Below are 25,751 nucleotides of genomic sequence, written 5' to 3' on the forward strand. Positions count from 1 at the left end.
AGGATGGGTGAAGGTTATCCCATACGGATTGCCTACGAAGATTATTTATACCATCATCCCTTTTGTTGGCATTGTATAGCCCTAATATAATAACGACGGAGTCTAGAGTTTAGAAATTAATCTTAATACATCGCTGCTAGTGAGATACGACACAAAGGGTATATCATTCGTGTAATATTCGTGTACGCAGAGATGCGTCGAAAGTTACGCGATTAAGATTATTAGTTTATTTGTACCTTCTTATGGACTATAATTTATTTTTGTTACAAATATTTTCTAACAAATGATGCATCTATTTGTCAATATGATATACCAAATATTATACTTACGAAATACATATTTCTCTTACTATTCTCGTTTCATATGGATTTTTTTCATTCTTTAGAGACGAATTTACCGGTTGCTTTACTTGTTTTACTTTGTAAAAGTAAAAGCCTGCACTATATATTTATCAATTTACATTACATTAAATTACATTCTTTAAATCATCTTGCATATCGAAATTGGTGAGGAGGTAGCTATTCGACAGGTTGACCAAAGTTACAATACAAGTTACAGTAAATATTTATGTTGACATCATATATTTTCCTCTTTCTCTTAGTTTCCATAGTGTTTGCTTATGTTGAAAATACAATCAAATATAGCGAGTCCTTCCCTATAGACAGAAGCAGTACTCTGTTACGCTAGTATTCACATATTTTTATACATATCAAACAATATATTCACTTCTTACTTTACCGACAAGCTTTTTCATTACATTCGATATAATCACTCATACATTTACACTTGACTAGTTTATTAAAAAGCGTTTGTTTTCCCCAGTGTGTTCTTTCGCCGAATTGCATTACAGCCGAAAATCTAAATAATATCAATTAAATAATAAATTTACATTTGCAGTTCGCCGTTTTAAATATAGAGAGAAGTATGTTGATTTTTTCCTTTGTTGGACAGAATTTTTGCTCGGTAAGAATAGCGTTGCTAGCGAAATATTGTCAATGCTCTTTAACACATATTAGCGAGCTAAGATTATTTTTACAAACGGCGATTTTTTACAAATGACCGATTAATTCCTATGACGCCTTTCGCGTACTATTAACGGTTTATATTATATCGATTTAATGAAAAATAAACAGGCTAAACGATAAATAACTAAGACAGTTTAAATCATGAGATTACAGAAAGAACGAAGTAAATATATTTTCAATAAAAATATGTAAATTTTAGTAACGGTTGTTTTATTTATAAGTACATTTGTGCGTTTTTATAACGAAAACGTTTGCTTGTCACAATCTTCTTTGCGAATTTATGATAGTCGTGCTCATTTTTTCTATCGATTACAATATTTTTCTTGCTTCTCAGAGCAGTGATAGTTGCGAGGTAAATTATTAAGATACAAGTCTGTACATGTATGTAGTAAAATTCCATAAAGAATATAGATTTCGTTTTTTAGGAAATTAGAATTTGAAATAGGATATCTTCGTGCAACGAATATTAATATAGATATCTTTTTATCATCTATTTGATTTATCAGCAATTATATCGATACACCATGTAGGAGCACGAAGATTATTTAATTAAGCAAGCACTTTATATATTTTGCAAACAAGCAAATCGTACACGAAGCTGCTATATATGTATCATTATATATGTATTATAGTTTATATACTCTTGTTAGAAATTTCTCCTAACTATACGATCTTTTTCCGTTAGAAAAAAGGAACGTTTCGTTAACATATGCAAATAGTAGTAAGTAGATTATTGGTCCGTTATTTTTGATACACATATTAAACAACAAAGTATTTAAAGTATACAGAATTTAACGGAAATAATATAAAACTAAGCATCTAATCGTTTTGTATGGTGTAGCAATCGAAAGGAATCATAAATGGCATTCATAATTGTATTCGTATATAACGATATCTATCGACAGGAAGAAACTCTGTTCTTTTCGTCAAATCTCGATTTAACTGTACTGCACGTCAAGACGGAAATATGATCTAATATTTAGCCGATAGTTAACATCTCTATTGAACAGAATCAATAATGTTGGAGCTATCGTTCTGGTGAATAATAATGGCTCTGCGTAATAAAGGGGAACCGATACGTCATGTCGCTTCTTGAAACTTGTCCTATTTCACTTGCGTCAGATGAATCTTGAAGAGATTGACTGCTTAGGATATGTACTCTTATATCCAGGTATGTACTCGTTGCTCAGGACTTTCCTCCTCCTGTCAAGATACATGGCCGCCGGCAGTTTGCGAAGTTTTCCACTTTCTTCCCCGACGTTGCGCCAAAAACCGATCGTTTCCTCCTCTCGAAGATTGTAGGTACAAAGGTATTCTCGCCGTGCCTATCGAAATTAGAAACAGGCCTTGTTTGCATCCATTTATCGATTCTTATTTTCGAATCGATTTCTACTGCATCGTAATCTCATTTCATCTCATTTCATTTCATTTCATCTCATTTCATTTCATTTCATTTTATTTCATTTCGTTTCATTTCATTTCATTTCGTTTCATTTCATTTCATTTCATTTAATTATTTCATTTCGTTTAATTTAATTTAGTTTCATTTCACTTCATTTCATTTCGTCTCATTTCATTTCAGTCCATTTCATTTCATCTCATTTAATGACTCGGTATTAACCCATTAAGGGGCAACATTGCGTTAACGATATGGAATTTTGTTATTGCATTCGATTTACACACTACTACTCGATTGTAATTGTTAATTTTTCCGGTTAGAAGAGCACATTCCAAGGATTTGCCTAATATCGTTTGTTACTAATTATCTCTTTCACCTAGATTCCACGTGTAATTTTATCAAGTCTTAAGAAATTGAAGTATTTTTAGCGCTATGATGGATTATTTTCTTTTTTTTGATCTTAACAAAACGGTACTGTAAAAGTTATTTTATCTATACTTTTAAATAACATTGCATTTGCGCAACTTTTCCGGATTATTTCACTGTTTCGTCCTTAATGGATTAATGTACAAGCACACGTGTAAAAATTCATTTTTAAGTTACATACGGGAGATTGGAGTTATTCGTAAATTGCTGCGCCTTCTTTTGGTAACGCGATACTTTATTTTTATCCGTAGTTTTGTCTTTTTTGTTATTTCAAAGTCGAGTAACGATAATAAATCTTAAGGTGAAAGTTCTAAACGACAAAAATCATCGATCATAAAATTGTCGATAAGAAGAAGACAACATTGTGGCGGCTTTATGTCATGACGTTGATATTATATCTCATTGTATTTGAATAAGACCCGATATATATTAAGTCACTTTAATACACCTGCGATATATTTTTCACTCTTTTATCAATTAAACAAAAGTATGTAAAATAACTTCAAGCTCCCGCATTCCATTTGTGTAAATCTTTTTTTTATGAATCGTTCGATGACGAAATACCAGGGCCTAAAATGTATAAATGTATACATATATCTGAGATTACATATGACGATGAATAGTTTTCACATCAACCGCATTGTATGAAAAAGCTATAAACGCATTGTTAATATTCGTTATAATCGGGCGATTGTTGGTAATTCAACCGTGTATCGCGATTACGAAGACAAGCATTGTTGATAAATTAGTCGTTGATAAAAGAAAAAATAGAAAATTATTTGCCATACTATATACGTACTAGAAATATATGTATATTATTTTATTAACCCTCAAACGGCAGACCGCGGAAACAATGAATCGGTTATGTTCCAACCATGTATGAAATTTCAATTTCCATAGTAATTTGAAAATCGTCGCGTACAGACGGGAAGAGAAAAAATTATAATTACGAATTTTATTCGAAAAATATATTTATTTATCTTTATATAGTTACTGTTGCATCTTTATTACAAGTTTCTAAAAGCTATGAAACTCTAAAAATAGGATCAAATTTCCAAACATCATAAAACTTTAGGAATTATAGGTTGCGTAGTAAAAGCTACAGACTTACATGTGTAAAAATAAGAAAACCATGAGAAAATGATGAAAACTATGCAATAAAACACTCTACAGCACGATACAAATTACATACAATACGAACACTATGAAGCTAATAGAAATCTAGAGAAGTTAGAAAATTGAATTTTGTGTTTCACATGTCTTTGCTGATCGCACTATCACGATATAACTAGAAAGCGTTAAAAAATCCATTCTTTGGTTTTATTCGATGCTTGCATTCGAAACGATCGTCTCATAGCCGCGAGGGTTAATTGATAATAATTTTTCTTCCAAAAAAATGTACGCGTAAACGCGAATCTAATCGTATGTGTTTAACATTGATATTTTAGACCCTGAAGTGTAATGATTATTTTCATCGATGCTTTCGATTAGAAAGTTGTTCCGCGGGGTAAATTATCGGAAAGAATCGAACCGGATATCGAAGGAAACAACGATCGGGGTTTCAAAGTCGATTTCGTTACTACGTCTCGCGATTCACGTCGGCATTGGTTTCGCCAAGGACGACGCTGGTAACGGTGAAGTCGTGCAAATCTATGTAAGAATTTCGTGCATCCGTGTGGGCGTCGTCGTGTTCGAAGCGTGACTCGCTCGTGGATGTTGTGGACGATGTGGTGCAAGGACGTTCCGAGGGTGTGCAGGAAGACGTACACGTACCGTTCCGTGATATCCTGGTGTTGGTTTGAGGACTTCCGGTGCAACTGTATCGAGACGTTAACGCTTCGGAACGTGATAACGAGGGCTCGGCGGCAACCTGTACCATCGGACACCAGGAGAAAAAGTGGGCAAATCCTCGCCGAAATCTGCAAGACGGAACAATCGTTATTGGTCAAATCGTTAAATAAATACCAATTTCCCTTCCAATTTATTCTTTTCTAATTAAAAGGTTTACGGGAAATTGGATTTGACGGACCTGGACGGAGAAATGATTCCATTTAAAATCGTATTTCAAACAGAATATCGCCCGATATACATTTCGGACGGAAAACACGGCTAATATTTTATTGGAAAGTGAAAGGATCGGGGGTTACGTTTCACTCTTTTTTCTTTCTCCAACCTACTTGTATACATTCTACGTATACGTACAATACGTTCGATGCACGAGTGTTAACGACGAGAACTATTGGTCTATTGTGACCAGGAGATTGTTTGTTACGGACAGCAGTATTTTACTTGTTTGATGCGAAACGATAATAGCGATACTAGTATTGGTACTGGTACTGGTACTGGTACTGGTACTGGTACTGGCACTGGTACTGGTACTGATACTGGTACTGGTATTGGTACTGATATTGGTGCTAGCACTGATACTAGCGGTAAAATTTCACCGGAACAATTCCTGTGCATGACGTGTAAAGGGATTCCGGTAAATGGCTATTTTCAAATCAATCATCCGGCACCCGTTTCATTCAGTTTGTGGGCCGAACAATGTTGTCTGGATTTGTCTTCGACGATTCATGCGGTTCTTTCATATGTACATATGATGTACCTATGTCGTATCTACGGGAGAGCGTACCGCAATTGAAATCCCTATCTACATATCATCGTCCGTGTTAGACAGAGACTTTCTTTTTCAAAAGAACGTATTTTCGATTTGAAAATACATTCGTGCCTTAAATTACGACACCTACCGATAATTTCTCGTCTTGTGATAAATCTATCGTTAATATTATCGTTAATACTATTGTAGTAAGAACGATGCATCCATTCTCCCGTACGAAGAGAAAATCGACGAAACAAGCGAAGCAAACGAAAAGTCGAAAGCCTTATTCACTGTTTCAACGTTTAGTCAGAGTACGATCGGTTTGCGCGATGGCGACATCGTAATCGATAAGGTTCTATCAAAATGCCATTATCACCACTAGCTGCAAACTTTTACCAATTAAATTCAAATCTTGATGTTGAATGTACGACATTACACTGTTAAATGTGGTTTCAGATTACAGAAACCGTAACTGCGATCGAAGCGTGCGAAATGCCGTCTATTACGTGTCAATTTCGAAACGATTAATTAAACAAAGAAATCCGACTGATTCAAACTCGACTATCGCACGATGTATTTTCTTCGTTGTTCTATTCAGAAAAGCATCAAGTAAGGTGTTTAATCATGAAACTAAAATGGAAACTGGAAACTGGATCGATTAATACATGTTTCTAAATTTCCTAAAGGCATTTCGTAAAGGTTAGTGAAAGGTACTTACGTCCTGTTTTAAAGTAATATTTTACCTGGAGTTCATCCAACAGTAGATTATGGGATTATACATGCTGTTAGACATGGCGAGCCAGTAAATACCTAAAAAAACTTCTTGGATGTATGGCTCGTTTGTAATCTCCGGGAAGTATGACGTTATGATGAAGTACACGTGAAACGGTAGCCAGCATACTGCAAATATTACTACGACAACAATCATCATTTTCACAACCTGAAAAACAAATGTACTGGTATTTAGTAGCCATCGTTGTTGTTATTAGTCGTTACTTTCTATTGGTATACATATACGATTCTTCGTTTAGTCGAAGAAAGCTTGGGAGCTTTGTCATAGTAGGCTACGGAGATCGATGGTAGAAGAAAAAGTTCGATATCCATGATACTATTTTGACGTTTTGTTTAATTATTTCGCGTGCACACTGGATGCTTTCGTTACCTGATGATTCGTAGAGTCGATCGAAAAAGACGGAACGTTCGGAAGATATTCGAATTACGATTCGAACGATACGAATTCGATTACGAATTTCTCATACACAGGAACATAGAAGAAAATACAGGAAAACAACTATACAATTACACGTTTAATATATTTCGCATGGTGCAAATTCAAAGCTGTTGGCTTTAAAACCATTAAAACTGGGACAAAGGATAATATATCGAAATATGTAAGTTTACAAACTATAAAAAGCTTGTAATTCTACCAATATCTTTATATATTTCTCTCCTTTTGTTTCCTTCCCTTTGTTTTTATATTATACCGGAGAATACTCCGCTTCTTTACGCTTAATGAAACTTGTATTACGTCAGGAACCATAGGTACGCAGCACGAAACGTTGTTAATCAAGGTTGCTGATCGCCCGACCTACGATATCTTGTATTAAGAAGACACAGCACGTAAATTATATTTTTTAACGTAATACATCTTTGTCTGGCTATTTGATATCCTGCATTTCTTACTCGTTTCACTTTCACTGAAATAAACTAAACTCATACATATACATATACATAATGATTAAGAAGAATTCATACTTTTCATTTTTCATTTTGTATTTACCCTAACCATGAGAGTCGTTAAACTTTGTAGTATATGAGATCTAAATGTTTGGAATAAATGTCTGGAATAGAATTTACCATTGTTCGTTTAAATGTATTTTCATTATCTCTCGAATATTCTACTTGTCTACTTGTCGAAATTGCAAAATAATCTTTCGATCGTCCCTAAATTGTTTGCGAAATATTTATTGCATCTCAGGGCGTTTCACATTAAAGGGCAACTACTAAATATTCAAATGATTTTGCTCCTCGTTTTATTAAGTCTATCGTCATAGTTTGTCTAGAAACATTTCTTTTGCGATTAACTATTTTTTTACTTACCATGTCCAAGATATATCTCAGGTTGCCGTAAGATTCAATCATTAAAATAATAAACTACAAAGTTACTTTTAGCCATTGTCGATTCTTCGGTACAAAGCTTACTCTATCGAAAGAAATGATATATTTTAAAGTTCGAAGCATCGAATATGCAGATCAACCTCTTAAGCTGTTTCCAAGAATGGAACTTTTCGAAATTAAATTTCTCATTTTGCTTGCAAAACAATAAGCGGAACAAACGTTTTATATTTCACGATAAAACCTGTATATTACTAAAATGAAGATGCAAGATCGGAACAAAATATAAAACTATAAAGGAATGTAATAGAATATCCCTTTTTTCGAAACCATATCACCCTATCACGCAAGTCAATTCCCTTAAATTCTCGCTTTTACGGTTCACTCGCCACTACGCGGAAATACACTTTGTTACATACACTCTGCATACATATATGTACATCTATGTTCATATATCTACGTAGGTATATCTATTCTCTACTATTCTAAAATTATTTGTTAGTAAAATTAAGACGACAACGAAACCTTGGTCGCATCGTCGCGTTGCGTCGTCGAGAAAATTTCGATGGCCATCTGTTATATTTATTCGTGTAACTAGACTCGCGGGACACATTCGCATTTGACGAGATCGTCGCTGTCCCTTGGCTCCCCTTCGCTCGATTTCATCTTCACGCCTTTAATTTCTTGGCCTTCCATTTTTCTCACAAATTGTCACATCGTGTGTTACGTGCATCGCTAGGCCAGTGCTCGCACTGTATCTACATACATTTGCTTGCATCGATCTCAAGAAATTTCCCAGAAAAATACAAAATACGAAATACAAAAGTAGAGGATAAACATTGCAGCGTTCGATTCATCTTTGTTCATGAAACGTACTTGAGCTACCGTCTGTTTATTAGATAGACCGTAGACCGAGAAATTCTTGTATTCGTCTGTCGACTGATTTCAATCTGAACTTTCTTCAACGATGTTCTTTGATCCTTTTACGGGGCAGGTGATCACGGCCGTTGGAACGTTGTGTTTCTACGTACGTGGCAAGATGGACCATCGGTGATTCCGCATATAGAGAAAAACGAGAGCTCTTTGCCGCTTAATCGAAATCCAATAGGATCACTTGGGCATAGGAGAAGATTGCAGAAAGAGATTTCCTCATACCCATACGCGTAATCTCTTTCTCTATTTTTTTCCGCCCGTCGCGTTCGTTATTAGTTAAATGACCGCTTGACTGATAAACCTATTACATTCGATAGAAAAGAAGACTGAACTTGCGCGAAATATCAAATGCAAACGAATTACGTATCAAACGTATCAAACAAATGATGACAATTCGTACAAAGTTCGTGCTCGATTATATAATTAATAAGAAATTGAGCAATGTATCAAGCACTTTAGCCTAATGGCTCGATACATAGTATGTGCACATAGCACCTACACGTAGGTTGATTGTATAAAATTCGAAGGAAACCATTGGGGTTTATACATTGATGCGTCCAAGTTTCCGATCTATCAATTTGTAACGATATCAGTTGTCGAGGGAAAACGTTTGGAACGATGGTCAGAGGAATTTCCTCAAGAGCTAATTCCTTCAAAAATTAATTTTCGTCTTCAAGAATGCACGACAAGTTATTAGACGTCACGACGAGAAAGTAAGAAAGTTTCATCAGGCGAGCAGGTACTGCTTCCTAGAAAAATTTTCGCCTGAGAACACCTTATTCGGATTTTATCAAAAAAGGAACTCCTCTTAGTAAGGAACGTACGTACTATCGTAAGAAAGTGCAGTTCCACTATATTTGCAGCCCAATTGTAAAAACGATGGAACAACATAACACGAGTGTAATAAAAGTTTCAAGTCCGGTTTCGTTATTTTTCGAAACCTGTACGCTGTACGTATACCTATTCGGTCGTAAAACTCTAACGTCACGAACTAACACTAACGTTCACTGTCTACGATGCATTATCATTATCAGGGTGTATGGATAATCTTAGTCGAGTCTCGTTAATAGAAGAATTTCTTAGGTTTCTTCCGATATATTTAAGATCACCTAAGTTTGTCCTTTAATTATATATTTCAGTGTAAATTTATGTATCGACTGAAATTTTAATCCAAATTTTTTGGCGTTAGCTTTTCCCGTTCGATAATCATCATCGACGTATCATAATCTCTTCGAGTAATTCTTTCCAGTTAATTCCACGGCATTTTCTGCTTTAACGATTTAAACGAATGACTTTAATGAAAGTGAAGCTATCGTACGTAGTTTTAATCCCATACACATATATGCATATATGTATAACGAGCAATTTGATTTACGTTCTGTTTTAAAAGATTCGGTTACTTAAATTTTATTAAATATCACCTTAACTTCCAACTGTTAGAACATTTATCTCTATTTATTCCACACGTGTAACAGTACTATAAGTATTGGCTGATTACGAGTTAACACACGCTGCAAATATATGATTCGTTGGAATTATTACGAAATTGTCATAGCTTAAAACGAAATATGTAAACTTTAGAAAGGAAAGTAAATAAGTAAATGATTGAAATTATTGTATCGCCTTAACAAGTACTATGTGAAAATTGTTAAGAAACGAACGAGACATTTGCAAATTGCATCATCGACGCGATGTGTTACGAGAGAATTTAGTTTGCGAACAGGTGCGGCGACCTGGTAGACCTTCTAATTAGAAATTATAGCGTGGCTTAACGTCTAAACTGCTTTTAAACAAAGATACACCTACGTGTGGATATACCATAATACCGCCTCGCGTGTCTATCGTTGAAATCCAGACGTTAAGTCTAGATATTTTTGCGGCTCGCGTTTAAAATTAATTGGCAGGATGCCTTTCCGGAGTAATTTTACGATCGTTTTACGATCTACGAGTGGTTCTAGGCGACTCGAAAAATCCTTGAAACAAAAGGATCGAAACACGTTAAGCCAATAATATCGGCATTCGTTCATATCCCTTATCATTCTCTATTTGCATTACATATTGGTGTCGTTATTTTTTTACGAGTTCAAATTTCAAAATCGAGTACTGCAAAAGTCGCTACAAATATATGTATCTAGAAATAATATTTGGATAGAAATATGTAAATAATGGGACAGTCGATCGTTGGTTCGTGGAATCGTAGACTGCATTAGAAAGAGAATGAAAAAGGAGAAGACTGTGAAACGCCAACAACAACAAGCTTTGAAAATGCATTATTGAATCTAATTCACGACAGACGACAAAGGAAATAACGTTTTTTAGATAAAAGTACGTAGCTTTACCGTTATTCCTCGTATAAGGACGGTTAAGGACAAACTATATTATAGGATTATAAGACTTAAACTATAAACGATGTATCAAAGCTTAGACCAACGTCGATAATTTCATTATTCGAAAGAAATAATCCATCTTTATTGTATTTTTATCGCGCGCGTTTAATTTTGAAGACGTACTATCTGTCGTAAAACGTTCAAAATAACAATTGGATGACGTAACATAGAGAACACGTTACAGAACTAGCGCTTCGTGCGAAGAAGAAAATGGTGATTGTTTGGTGGTCATATGCAAGACATTTATTCCTGTTCGTCATAACCTGGGGCTACAACTACAACAGAAACATATTGTAAACAAGTAGATGAAATCGTACGTGGTTTAATAACGAAACGTGGGATTAATAACGAAACGAGCCGCGTTGGGGAACAAATGGAAACCAATCTTGTTTCATGATAACGTAAAAGCTGTCGTGTGTCGAAAATAACCACACGAGAACTTGAACTATTAGAATCGAACTTTTAGTTTCGTCGCATCCCTTTTATATCACGTATGGGGTATCCGCCCATCTTTCTGCATTTAAAACCATTTTTCAAAGTACAAATTTCCGATATTCGATGATATAGAACAAGAGACGAATGTTTTCGAGGAATGGAAAATCGTCCAGATCAAGGGATTAGTTATCGTTTGATAAAGTGCGACGGTAATTAGTAATAATTAGTAATAATTAAAGTTAACGATTATCGTCGCTCTCTTTCCCTGTTTTTTTTCTTCAATGAAACACAAAGCATAATAAAAGAGATGATTTCATTCCCTCGTGATTTACATACCCTGCGCTTACTCCTTATACCTTCCAATTGCCCGGCGGTATTTTCGCCGATGCTTTGCGAACCCCATAACTCCAAACCAATTCTGGCGTACGTGAACGTCATCGATCCGATTGGTAAAACATACGTCAGTACCATAAAGATCACATTATATCTGAAAACAGGAGACGTTGTATTTGAATACACGTGGTTATTCACATTGGAGCATATGTTTCGAGTAATATGAATTCGTATTTCCTTGATATGTCGGTCATACGTTACGCCATTTATATTTATATTTATTTCCTTATATAACCGTTTGTCCGTTAAAAGGTCTCCCGTATAGTATAATAATATAAAAACGTTTATGTACACGAACCATGAATTTGATTTATCTTAAAATTTTCAAGCGAGTAGAAAGAATGTGGACAAAGATACGCAACAACGACGTCGTGCTTAAACATGCTTAAAGCATTTCGCTTTCAATGAATTCTGTGATCGAGCTCAAAGCATAGTAGTGATAGCTTTGTGTGGTAGTTGAATAAAACTTTGAACTGCACTTTTATCAGCTCCAGTTGGTAATTAAAAGTAACACCGATGAAACTCGATGCAGAGTGTTCGAATCCATTAAATCGAGGAAATTGCAGATTATTTCCTCATCTTTAGAAAGTGTGTTGATGAAACTACCGAACTGTACGTACGTTCCGTTAAAAAATGTTTTCAAAGGAACTTCTATTCTATGTGCACGAACGTTTGCACAGTGAGCTCGAGTATTTCATTCTAGAGTGAGTAGAGTAGAGTGTATTTTCATATACAAACTGAGCTAAGCTACAAAATTGCGTTGTTTACATTTGTAACTAGAATGAAACATTAACGCATAATAATCGATCGATATTGTCGAGCATTGTTACATTCTGTACGTACAATTGTGCAACCATAAATCGATCAACATTATTTATGGGTTGTTAAATGTTATTACAGTGTTTTCCTCTTTTAGTATTTACAATTTAGTATTTCGTTTTATGAAAATGCGATATGCGTTTCGCTCGTGTTACACAAATTCAGATTTATGTAGGAATTATTTGAATCGTTCATTTATCTCTCTAAATAGTCTAGATATTTATATTTGTATGTATAAAGACTTTAATCGACTATCTAAAACTATGTATACAGAGAGAAAGAGAACAGACAAAATGATACGACGTTGAATTCCTTTCTCGAAATAAAAAAGGCAAAAGATATATATATATATATATGTATATATCATTCTGTTCATTGTCTGTTCTTTGTATTTGTATGTTGGTTGTATCAAGGTTGGTCACACTTGTGTATATTTTCACGGGAAAACTGAAATAACGAGCCGTCGATTCTTTTGGTCGTTTCATCGGTCGAGTAATTGACGATGTTGCTCGCAGACTAAGCAAAATTCGTTTTATGGTAAGCTGACTGATCGGCAGAGCCGATCGTTTAAGCGTCATAAACCAGTTGTTAGATGATATCTGTGATCGATATCGAACGGTGCAAGGATTTGCTCATTATAGTTGTTCGCGATAAACAAAATTTTAAGAGATAAAAACGGGGCCTTTTTGAAATTTCGTTTATAACGTTTCCTGCGATCGTTTTAACCTTTAAAATTTACCTTTTCACGTAGCTTTAATTCCACATTGCTTCGCAGTGAAATTCTACGGTTCTTGAAAAGGTTGGTTCTTCGAGAAAGTGTAATGAGACGCTTGTACCGTTTCAGCACGAATTAGCATGCATGAAATAGGAAAGAAAAAGGTTGCGTTTCGATTATTAAGATAAGCTCACAAGTATTCGTCGTAACTGAGACCATTGTCGTCTCTGTTGGGAAAATCGCCGTAGCAGATCACTCGTATTTCGCCGTTTGCAAAGTTTTGAGTGTATGTTGTGTAGAAGAGTAGCATCGGTAGCGAGAGGATAGCTCCTACGATCCAAATGAAAATCGCTATGCAGAGGGTAGCTCTTTTACCCATGTGAGGTCTCAACGGGTTCATGATGGCCATGTATCTGCAATACACGATACGTATTAACTGTTAAAATATCTTTTTTAATGCATATGAACCTAGCAGCAATCGATACAAACACTAAACTGGAAGATTATAATGCAAATAAAGGACGAATCTTTCGTGATATTAACACTTTGACTGCCACGTTGGTCATGTATGTGACGCCACTTTTTATAATTGTAAAAATTGAATGAAAATTGACAGTTGGGCCATTTTGAATCTAACGGATAAACAGAAGATACCTTGAAATAAAAAGTGTCCCATCGTACAATTAAATATTTTTATTAAAACATCAAATGTTTCAACAATATATTCTGTATGATTTGCTTACGACGAAATAACGAATGCGAATGGTTTGTTGAAATAAACGAAGCCTTGTTATAATATGTCGCTATCACCCGTGACCACCAATAAGACAAACAGTCCATTGGGCAACAATGTTGTCTTATTATTATCTTCCCATTATATGCTTTGAATAATAAAAATACTCCCGTGGCGTCCACGAAACATGTAATTTCGGCGTGGCAGTCAAAGTGTTCGAGCTATGCTATGTACTAGTTGTACTATTTACGATATCATTATGGACATTAATGATAGTTATATATGTATGTATACTGCGTGCATACATAGAGCAGGACGCAACTCATGAATTTTAATGATTTTGAAATATGTTGTTAAAGTCAATGTCCTGAGTAATTTTGTTACTGGGATCGGGAAGGTGTGCTTGCTTTTATGCAATCATCATCATATTAATCTTACATAAATTTCATGTAATTTCACATTTCCTGCAATAAACTTAATCTCGAATTAATTACAGCCAGTCACTCGCATAATAGTAACACGATAATACGAAAGTGAGACTTTTATCGTTGTATTTACTGTCTCGCGTCGTTTATAAAGTGAATTGTACCATGAAACACGTTATATGAACCAGTGTTTTCATATCTGTAGAAACGAAGCAAAGCTAAACTAAGAGATTACTTGTCAAAAAGCATACGTTTAAAAGATTATTAGCGAAGGGGTAGGATAGTTGTTACAAGAAAATGAAATTAAATCTTAATTTGTATGGTGTAACTGATCGTATGGTGTGAGAGAAAAAAATCAGAGGATAGCTTGCGCTATTACACTTGCAGATTGGATTAACGACTGACATACTTACACGCTTTTTAAATTTCATTCAATACGGTCTTTCTTGCGTCGCGTCGTGTCGCGTCGTGTCGCGTCGTTCAAATCTATCCCCAAAGTTTTCCAATGTGAATCTGAATCGTGAAATTCTTTGTCAACCAGGGAAAATGCGATTTCACTTATTTCCTTTATTCTACGTAAAATCTTGTTGCAGCTTTTTATGTTTCTTCGTTTTCAATCGTCCGTCATTGTAACGTCGTCGCGTTTTGACGATTTTTCAGTGATTTTCGGTAATTTGACAACAACAAACGATAACAGCAAAAATTAGTCGATACTCTATCGGTAAGAAAACGTAATATTCAAAATTGCCAAAATAATTTTTCCTCCATAATTAAAAGTAAATCTATATGTATAGTAGGCATTAAAAAAGTACAAGTTTATGATGGTAAACGAAACGATAGCGATCGAACAATTCTTATGCAGCTCTTGCAATATAGGTCACTATAGAATGTTTACGACGGAAGGTTTACGTCTGTTGAATGTCAAATCCACTGTAAACAGAAGTATCTTTGAAATGCATACGAGTTGAATATATCCTCGCCTTTGAAATAGAATCGAGATTTTAGATGCCAAAGAATGTCCACTTTCTTTGCGTAAACTTCGATAAAGCCAACTTGCAACAAAATGTTTCGCATATACGATAAATTATTGTTAAGAAGAAAAATTGACCTATTCGAATCGGCATGGTTCATCGTACAATAATTACTACATATATATTTGATAAATAATAATAGTCTGTTCGGTTCATCATGCCTATGGACAATGACATATACCCAAGTACCTCTACATAAGACATATAATTTATCTCCAGCTATAATTATATTGCAATTTCTGAATGCTGTTCGCTGTATGTTACATAGATCTTTGATATAACGATATCATTATGTACATATATGTACTTGATCGAGCAATGTATCGTGTTTGTCGATGCACGTTAATGCGATGTTTATATAAATAATTTTGATGCCATATGCGTAAAGAAAAGGGTGGCTCTGCTTATAAATTAAGGTTTCGAAGAACGTTGAACTGAAAATATCAACGTGTTTATCGCTCCAATCGCATGTTTCATATAAAAAATAATATGAATTCTTACGTATCTCGTTATACGTATCTGACGTATAGAATAACTGTTTGTATAGGCAACTACGGGTATTTTAGTCATACACCGCGCTCTATAAAATGTGAAATAATAATAATTATAGAACAGAGTAGCCCGAAGAATCCGATTGACAAAGATGTTTAAGAAAATCATTAAATACTCCTTTTCACGCTTGCTATTCGCCGCACGTTCACTTTTTCTCAAACGTGATTTTCGTTTGCTTCGACCAACAGGTCAATCTTTCCAACAGCTTTTATTCGTTCTATTTCGCAACCTGTATAATCAGTAGATCCAATCGAAAGCACATACGTATGTAAATGCAATATACGTGCTTGCTGCCCTTCTACGTTGCTGTTAAAACAAAATTTCGTCTATCGCACAGTAAAACAACATTTTTTAACAAGTGTTTTGAGCAATTGAAATGTGCGCGAAGATTGTGTAAAAATTTCATCTTTTAAAGTTTATTACTACGTGCAATATGCGTACCAGTATATATATATATATATATATATATATATGCATAAGAAATGTCTTGTGACTGTCCATTTTAATCTTCGCTTTTAAATATAAGGAAAAGTACAAGTTTTAAAGAATATCAAAGTTATATGACATGCCAGCGCGAAAGCGTACTCTATCAACGTACGAAAGTTTCAGAAACGATAGCTTCTCGCAACTCGATGCTTCACACGGACGATATCTTGACCTGAAATTTCTGCAAACTGTCCGATGTCTTGTGAACGCAATCGTGCGAGAAACTGCATACACGTTACCACTTACCAACTCGAAGCATCTCTCATTCTAGAAACTAGACACTCGATCGATTTTATCCACCTGAATCTTTCGTACTTTGATCATTCTCGTGCTTTTCATCTTTTATTTTACTTTTATTTCAATCTATACTTATTCGATCGTTACTTGCTTTAAATCCAGTTTACTTCCCTTAAATCCACCACACCGCTCTAATATTCTATTCTTCCGAATTATATTTTTCGAATAGGTACATTTAGTTTCAACTTCCAACTTTAAACGCTGTTACCGCCTTATACGATTGCATACGGATAAAGAAAATATGTTGATTATTTTTTCTTCAAAAATCTCACGCCTTCGTTAGTTCGTTAGATGCGCGAGTCTGATACGTTCCCTTTCCTAAAGGTATCCAGCGATGTCTTTCCATTGTCTCACATCCACGTCCACGTATCCGGCGTATCCTCCTTCTACTTTTCACTGCTCTCTTATTCTCTCTACGATTTCATAGGCAAATGACCATAGTGCAAAGACCACGCTCGCAAATGTTCCCGTTATCCTCCATTTATAAGCATACCGATATTGAACAACGAAATTGGCGCTTCGCCGATGAATCGATCGATCAAACTGCGTTCTTTTCGCAATAAAGGAAAGACTGTGTCCAAGCTCTCAAGCCAGGGAGTCACGAGAAACACCGGACAGTTATGTCTCGTGCATTCACCACAGGTCGCTTTCAAACAGATCCGAATTCAGATCCGAATTCAGATCCGAATTCAGATCCGACCAGTTACTCCACGTTAGTTTCGCGATCTACGTCAGAGAGGAAATAAATCTAAGAGATTCGTTTAACGTCGGTTAAACGAATCGGTATCCTACTAATCTACGAAGTATGTTTCCAGTATGCAAGATATGCAAAACTTCGTATGCGAAGAAATTTCTTCATTGTGAATGTCTACGTCATACTTTTAATAAGATTTCAAGAGAATAATTTCGAAAGACCGAAACGTAAATATGGTAAAGGCAAGTATGGTAAAAAGGTAAAGGTAAATGTAAATAATAATGCAAGTGAAATTGCATTTTTCATAGTAATAAATATAAACTGCTTTCGAGTACGTCGTACACGCGAAAGCTCATAACGTTTTTTTACAGTTGATGTTGAGTCCCGTTGTGCGCTTACATGTCAGAAACACTGTCACAAACACTGTCAGAAATCACTTACGATTGAAAAGATTGCGACAAATAATTTTCAAGATATCCTATTCCATTTGTTCGTTTCGTCCATTCCAGTGTTGCTAACGGTTGTTGCCAAACGGTAACAATTTGCGTGATGCAACTTTTCATATACATACATACGTATAAAACTGTATACAGTAAATTATTAGGTGTGAAAAGAATATCTTTACTGGCGATATCTTCACATTATCGATTATAAATCATTTAAAATTATAACGTAGACACCAGTTTGACACGCGAGACTTCGAAATCGAATCGTTCGTTACTGACGATGAAATTAAGATTCACGCGTTATTTTCTGTCGACTACCGGAATGTTTTTGCCGATCGATCGAACCTTCGCACCACCGACACCAACAGTGGCATTGGAATTTTAATCGGTTTTCCAATGGTCGGGAAATACCACCATAGGCATTTTGATTAAAATTCGAATTATGGTTTATGTTCACGTTTGTATTTCGATTCACACGGATCTTCATATTTTCCTGTTTATTTATGCATATCTTCGTAGTAAGAAGATAAACATATTTAATCGATTTATTGACAAATTTAACTAGACTAGAGCGAGTATTATAAATACGTAGAGTGCTACACGGTTGTCGCATACAGAAGGAAGCTCGTAGACGATAACTCCTCGTGATAAAAGTGCGCCGGGTGAGTCGATGAGAACCATTAATTACAAATAACTTGTTACCTGCTGGTTGTATGAAACTCGACTATGAAGAAGAACTATGTTGCATTCCTATCTGACTGCGGAATCTAAAGATATCGGAAAAGGATGTCGATGTAAGAAGATTTAGTGGAACTTTAACGTATGTTTGTCAAGAGAACGGTCGAATTTGACGAGAGAGCGGCCCATAATTCCTTCGATAAATTCGATCCCGGTGAGGGAGTAGAATGCGATGCGATAACAAAATTTAAGTCCGAAGGTGGAGATCGATTTTGCGATAGCTTCTCTATATTAGTCCCAAACAGACTACATATCGCCTACAAATTACCATAATACCACAACATTGGCATAATATGCGAATATGTATATAAATATTAATAAAATTATCGCACAACTAGTCGCACGTTGCAACAAAAAATATGTACTTACTCCGGCAATGTCGTTATTATATCGAGTGTTATATTATTGTTGCGAACAGGAGTTCATCGACGAGTAATAAGCGACTTTGTCGGGACAATGAAATCGTTCCATTTCACGAAGCCAGTCGTTAAGCGTTATCGCTAAGCGATTTAATTATCCAAATTTCTGTAAATCGAGTTTCGATGAAACGAAAGTTTAACAATGTTCGGTTAGATTTTTACTTGCTTCGTCATAAGCGTTATAAGCGATTTTACGAAAATTAACACAATCCTTGAAATTATATTCATTCGTTGACGAGCGACCGGCACAGCTGTAAGCTTGCAGCTTACATATCAATGTTGCGTTCTTCCTTTCATGCAGAAAAGAAAGGCAGAAAAGAATGGCAAAAAAGAAAGGCAGAAAAGAATGGCAGAAAAGAAAGGCAGAAAAGAAAGATCACTTCCCCATACATAGTCGAATGAAATTCTCGCTACGTTCGAAGGGTAAAGCATTTTTGCCACATATGTACAAACTATTTTCTGCGCCATCGCCCCTTTCTACGTATTCTTTGTAGAGTACGTTTACATTGCAAGTCTGTGCTTTTCAGTACACGATTCACTGATCTACGAAATTGCAAGCATAATGCTAGAAATCTCATCTTCTATACATTTTCTCCCGCACCATTCCCTTTAATATGTACTCCAAGGCGATAATAGTATAATTTTATTCTTTTGTACTCGGTATTTGAGTTTGAAAAAGAAGTTGAGTTTGAATCGATTCCTAACAATCCCACTTGTCTATTTTAAGAATTCTTAATATCGTTTATAATTGTACGTATTATTTGGTAAATACTTAATTTTCTAATATTTTCACAGTTCTTCACAAACGAGCATAGATAATAACGACCAAATATCTTTTATAAACTGCTTCTATCCATTGGCTTTGGCTTATAGGATCGATCTATTATTTTGAAAATGCGTCTGTCTCGGTCTTCCCGTTCCTGTCATTAATATTAATTTCCAAGCGAGGCATTCATCAACCACGTCTTAATCCACACCAGAGATAAGACATCGATCCCCGACCTTTGCACTCTTTTGCGCATCATAACCTACACCGAATCCCTCGACATCCCCAAACCAAAACGCATATAAGCCGAGACTCGAGCCAGCTCGAGCAGTTCTTGTTCAGCCTTACTCTGATTCGGTATAATTCTACCTCTGTAAAATAACAGCTTGATAAAAAGAAAGTTAATCGTTGGCTTACGGCTCAACCTTCTTGTTCTCATAATCCAAGTCTCAAGTTTACGCGACACTCTCGCGGCTGCTCTTTGCTTGCAACGAACCAGTTTAAACGACTTTGCTTTCAATTGCTAATTCAGAGGTATCGACGTGGTGGCCGATTAACGTTATTCACAATGCTTCGCATTCACATGCAATCGTAGAGATCTATCTCACTTCTTCATTCGATTCTCGCCTCTTTACCGACGATTAGTCTTTCTTCTCAATTTCCATCGTTGTTAGCATCGATACAAGTTGCTTTTGACACCGTTTCGCCGATACGGATCTACATATATTCCAACCTGTATACTAATCACGAGTGTTAACGCGAAACCTGGGTGTCGACGCATGCGTCGCAAATAGGGCTGTCATTTATAAAATCCTGCGCTCTTGTCACTCTATTTTTTAGATTAGGTACGATGTCCCAAAATAAAAGCTTCTGTAAATTATAGATCGTAGCTGGATAGCATTTAGACTGTTTCTAACGCGTCTGATGCGAACGCAACACTTGAAAACCACTTCTAGAAAAACAAATGCATTGCTATCCAGTATATTAGCATAGGTGCGTCTGACGCATGCCAGATCACCACCGTGTGCAACGCACATATGCATGTATGTATAGCATGATAGCGCGGATGATCGGTGGGGGCTGACGGTTTGGATTTTGGATACAAGCGAGCATCGGGACACTCGAATCCGGGATGGTAAAACCTAATCGCAAATCGCAATATGTTTCAATGTATAAGGTACTCTTTACATCTTTCGATGCCTGTCGCTTGTTTCTGCATCGATCTTATTCGATTATTACAGCGATTTTCAATATTTTTCACTTTATGACGGACATAAACTAATTGACAAAATTCTCTGGCACACCAAAAAATATATCGCACTTGGTTCGAGCCGCAGCATTTACATCAGACGGCTATTATTTTGGCTATCGTCATTTTGTTATTCGACAATGTAAAGAAAAAGAGGGCAGTGAAAGAAAATCGCTCGGTTATTCGGCTGATAACTTGACCGTTAATACGACCTGTTAACTATTTAATACTAGGAAAGATGGTATGCGCCGAAGATACTCGAGTTTAGTCGAGACTCAACCTATATATCGTGCATACACGTCCTCACAGCGAATCGCGATGGTTTCTTTCACAATTGAAATGCCGTTCGTTCCACCAGAAATTCTGGAACCTGAGCTTCTCTTGCAGTCTCGATAACGCACATTATCATTTATCGGCAGTGTCACAGGCACGCGAGTACGACGTGCCATTCACGTTCTTCTCTCCGAATCGTTGAAGCATAATTCTTCGATATAGTCACGGGGCTATCGAGCTATTGGAAATCATCGACGCCGACTCCATTCGATTCGATTCGACGTCGTTTACGGTCTACCTATGCTTGATCGTGATCGAAAAAATACCGTCGCCAAAAGCATGTTTTTTAAATAGATTTTTCCAAAGAGATTCTCGCGGTTAATATTCGTAAAAGACCTTTGACCCACCCGTTCAGAAGCTTCAGACTTATTTGTTGTTTCTACACTATCATAAGTATATCGTGTATCATTTTGTGGCAGGTCCTCGAGGAGTTTTCCGACGAGGCTACGCCACGCAAAGTTAGCTTTCGTCCGACCTCGCAAACCAAGAGATTAGTTACGGGTATAGGCGACGCGCTTTCGCAAAAGTATTTTACATGTATTTCGTACATTTTTCAAACATATTTGGGATCGTAACTGCGAATATGTATTAGAAGGACGATAATTTATGCGATTTGTAAATAAACACAGGCAGAGTTTGATACCGACAATAATGCAGTTTTAAGTATTATCTTAATACCTGTAATACCTGTAATACCTGTAATACCTGTAATTACGGGAGACGTTCTAGTTATGTTTGTTTATCTTTGACTCTAGCGAAACGGACTAAATTACTAACTTAAATTTTCATAAATCTGTTATTCAATTATTACACATACTTACACACCGGGAATGAATAAAATATGTATGCATATAGTATAGCTACTTGAAAAGAATTATGTCACAAGCGTTTCATTAATGTTCGACGCGAGTTTGGAAATTTTGAAACGTTTCACCAATTATTAAGAATTTTATGATTAAAAAAATAACCGAATAATTACTTTATCGATAATTCCCAGTCTAATGGATCAAAATTTTCAATAATAACCTGCAGTTGTTACTTGCAGGAATTACTTAATAATATTACATATAAATGATTATCAAGTAGAAGTAAAAGGTAACGTCGGTTGATTAAAGAGTTAAATTTAAATTTCAGGAAAAAGCCAGTGAATCGGAAATTACGTTTTCTTTGTACGTTTCCACGTACACAGCACAGTTAAAATTGTCCAACAAAGATTGGAATGTCTGTCTACAGAGAAAGCTGCATTTCCGTCTTTGAGATCGTGATTTTCATCCGTTGTTTCGCCCGTCTGTAGTCTGGCCCGAGCGTTATTTATTTTCCTGGAGCGACGAATTGTCAAGGTGGCGTTTCTATGTGCGCGCAGTCGAGGCCAAAGCTAACCGCATATTCGTCCAGTTTATGGACGTGTAATCTTTCGCATGGCGGTTCCATTTCACAGATTTCATCTTTTCGACCTTTTCCTAAGACTCTCAATCATAACTATCGGAGCAAAATTAATTAGCTATTAAATTGTATTTAATCGGCTTTCAAACACCGCCGCGTAGTTTGGCTCGAAGCAGCCGAGGTAGTCGAGTTCTAAATCATAATCCTTGATAATAGGAGTTCAATTAGATAGAAGTTTACGATAGGTTGAAATTTGCAATGCTGTTCTGCGAAATAATTCCGAGCCACGGGCTAACTGTATTAAGATAAGGTATTATCCGATATTCGTCGAATAATCGTCGAAACTCATCCTAAATAAATATCGAAATATCACTGAAATATCGTGCAATTTGGATTCTGATGTATTAAAATGCAAATATTTACGAATGTCTCACAAAGACAAACAGCTCGATAAACAATTCACGATAAACAGAAGAGTACTTTGTCTCTTTTCTAATTGTAAGATTACTTCTATCTGTATAATTTCTTACTAAACCAACAAATAAATCGAACACGAATACATATGAATATGAAAATTTTGTTCGATTCGACTTCTGAGTAAGAATAACGCGCTTACCTATCTATAGAAATTGCCATTAAAGTGAAGACACTGGCGCATATAGTGAGCACAGCGACGAACTGACAGATCTTGCAGTAGAGCGTGCCAAAGGGCCAGTGACTGTTCAACATGTAGATGTAATTGAACGTAACGTTCAACGTAGACACCATCGCGTCTGCGATGCTTAAGTTTACCAAGAAATAATTAGTGACCGTGCGCATCCGTTTGTGCGCTAATACAATCCAAATGACTATCAGGTTGCCACCAGTTGCCACGACGATCATACAGGCGAACAACAAGGTCCAGATCATTTGTCTCCACCACGGAAGTATGAATTGATTTCTCAATTGTAAATCCGTGATATTCGTGTTATTGTAGTAAGTGTTATTTTCCATCAGTAGTGTCATGTTCAACGGGTCGGGCGTTGAATTTACAAAAACTTGGAGGTTCTGCATTTTTCTCGCAAAAATTTCTTAATTCGCTGATAAACTATCTATCTTTGGATACACGTCTTTCGATTATCTTTTCATTTACTCTTAATTTAGTACGAACTTTAGTACGAGTCTTTTATTGGAAATTACGTAAAGGTGACTACGCACCTCGAACAAATACCAATTTAAAAACATTCGATCAACACGATTCGTTTCATCGGTTCAAGACGAACGTATTAAACTAGTTTTTCCAATCACTTTCCCTTTTACCTTTTTACGATTCACACTTGTATCAAATCAGCCCTACGATTTATCATATACTATACCGGCACATATTACAGCTACGTTAATCAGATCGTTATATTTTATCCTTCTTCGATGTCACAGTTTGTTTTATTAGCTTTTTAGGTCGCAACGATCGCCAATTCTCAGACGATTTCCAGAGTATCCAAAGACAGGAACGCGTTTCATTTCTTCCGTATCGATACGATACAGGTATAATGAAGTTGACGACGCTTTTCGCCACTTTATGCAGATTTTGTTTGCGGCACGAGGCAGGCGGACAACTGGCATGGCCGAGTCACCGACTATGCTCGCTTCCACTTCTGTTTCACGCGCGAGCGCCTCTAACAGGCTTCCATTCGATTAACAAGCAAGTGCTCAGCCATTGACCTATTGCACCGATTCGTATTGTTTTCGTGGGTTACCTTTATACGGCGAAGAAGATTTTTCTCATCCGAATATCAATATTCTAGATCCAGAACGATCCAAAGACTGATGCCATTTCAGACGATATCGATGTACTGCCTTCATTTTCCATCGATGGTGCTAATCCATTGTCGTTCTTTATTCCTTCCATCGCTCTAAATTAATTAATTCATTAATTCCGCCAAGATGCTTTCTTCTCGCGCGAAAAATCTGCCAATGTACCTATGCATTCTCATCACGTTTTGATCACGTAATGATAGCAGCGTCTTTCCTGTTGTATTCTCACGTCATTTCACGATTCCAACCTCCACGACTAATTACCTGCCGCTGAAAACGTTTAGCCGGTATCGTTAAAGAAACTCCGACCGCAATTCTCCACCAATTACCACTGATTCTTTCCCCTACGCCCGATCGACTGACATCCTGAACACGATGTAAACTTTACGTTATTTCATTTCACGCCTCGAGCGCACTTCAAAATACATCGACGAGGCTTTCACGCTTCCGTCTCTTCTCCTTTTTGCCCTTACTGTTTACGCGTCTTGTGTCACGCGTTCTCTCTCCGACCCAGCACTTTGCGTCCTTTTATCTATATAGATTTTTAATGTGTATTCTTTCCTATCCTCTGCTCTTTATCGCGAATGATAAGTCGATCATCGATCAGTGTCGTTTCTTTTTCCTTCTGTAGTCAATGGAACAGACTTACTCGCCGATCTGTTTGTCGTTATGAAAGAAGATTCGCCTCTCATCTTCCGTGCAACCGCTTTCTCGCTGGTCTTGTTAATTTTCGCACAGTTCAAATATTCTCCTTCGAGCTGCAGATACAAGAATGATAGATACTAAGAATTTCCAGATAGCTTTCTACTCTCGGGAACATCTCGACTTGAAATCGGAAAGACGATTATTCACAACGACGATCGAACGACATTCCGTGCGAATGTCTCCGAAAAGATGCTCCTCTATTCGAGTTACAACCGATACCAAGAATCGTTGTTTGTCGCGCGAACGACGAACCATTTCTATGTCGTGATAAGGGAATACGCCTATTAAGTACATTGAATTCCAGAGGAGAAAGGTTGCATTAAAGATACATGGGGAATCGCACCGGTTCACGGGAGATACCTTTCAACAACCCTTTCTCGCTACGTCCAGGGACTAACAGAAAATTATTTGCAGATATTCGCCATTTCGAACGAGGACAAGAATGCTTCTGTCT

The 25,751-nt window shown here is 36.3% G+C and overlaps 1 protein-coding gene across 3 annotated transcripts; it reads right to left on the bottom strand.

Annotated features, from left to right (window-relative positions):
* Positions 1-562: 562 nt before the first annotated feature.
* LOC117208850 (tachykinin-like peptides receptor 99D) lies at positions 563-23,886 on the bottom strand. Of its 3 annotated transcripts, XM_033450268.1 has the most exons (6): positions 23,415-23,851; positions 13,441-13,659; positions 11,656-11,806; positions 6,193-6,389; positions 4,624-4,769; positions 563-2,350 (listed from the first exon to the last, which is right to left on the bottom strand). In XM_033450268.1, exons 1-6 carry the CDS (start codon positions 23,849-23,851, stop codon positions 2,232-2,234), a joined length of 1,269 nt encoding a protein of 422 aa, XP_033306159.1. In that variant the 3' UTR covers positions 563-2,231. The 3 variants fall into 3 exon arrangements, with proteins under 3 accessions (XP_033306159.1, XP_033306160.1, XP_033306158.1); XM_033450267.1 differs by lacking the exon at positions 563-2,350 and having other exon boundaries at positions 3,804-4,769; positions 23,415-23,880; XM_033450269.1 differs by lacking the exons at positions 563-2,350; positions 13,441-13,659 and having other exon boundaries at positions 2,882-4,769; positions 23,415-23,886.
* Between the last annotated feature and the right edge of the window lie 1,865 nt (positions 23,887-25,751).

This window comes from Bombus bifarius, unplaced genomic scaffold, assembly GCF_011952205.1.
Source record: "Bombus bifarius isolate JDL3187 unplaced genomic scaffold, Bbif_JDL3187 scf7180000008163, whole genome shotgun sequence".
Taxonomy (NCBI): domain Eukaryota; kingdom Metazoa; phylum Arthropoda; class Insecta; order Hymenoptera; family Apidae; genus Bombus; species Bombus bifarius.

What these genes read in the sequence shown, in the direction of transcription:
- LOC117208850 (XM_033450267.1), bottom strand. Translation starts at nt 23,851, where the DNA reads ATGCAGAACCTCCAAGTTTTTGTAAATTCAACGCCCGACCCGTTGAAC. An exon ending in CTCAGTTACGACGAATACTT is followed by an intron (nt 11,807 to 13,440) that starts GTGAGCTTATCT and finishes TCCTGTTTTCAG; the next exon opens with ATATAATGTGATCTTTATGG. An exon ending in TACTGTTGGATGAACTCCAG is followed by an intron (nt 4,770 to 6,192) that starts GTAAAATATTAC and finishes TCCGTCTTGCAG; the next exon opens with ATTTCGGCGAGGATTTGCCC.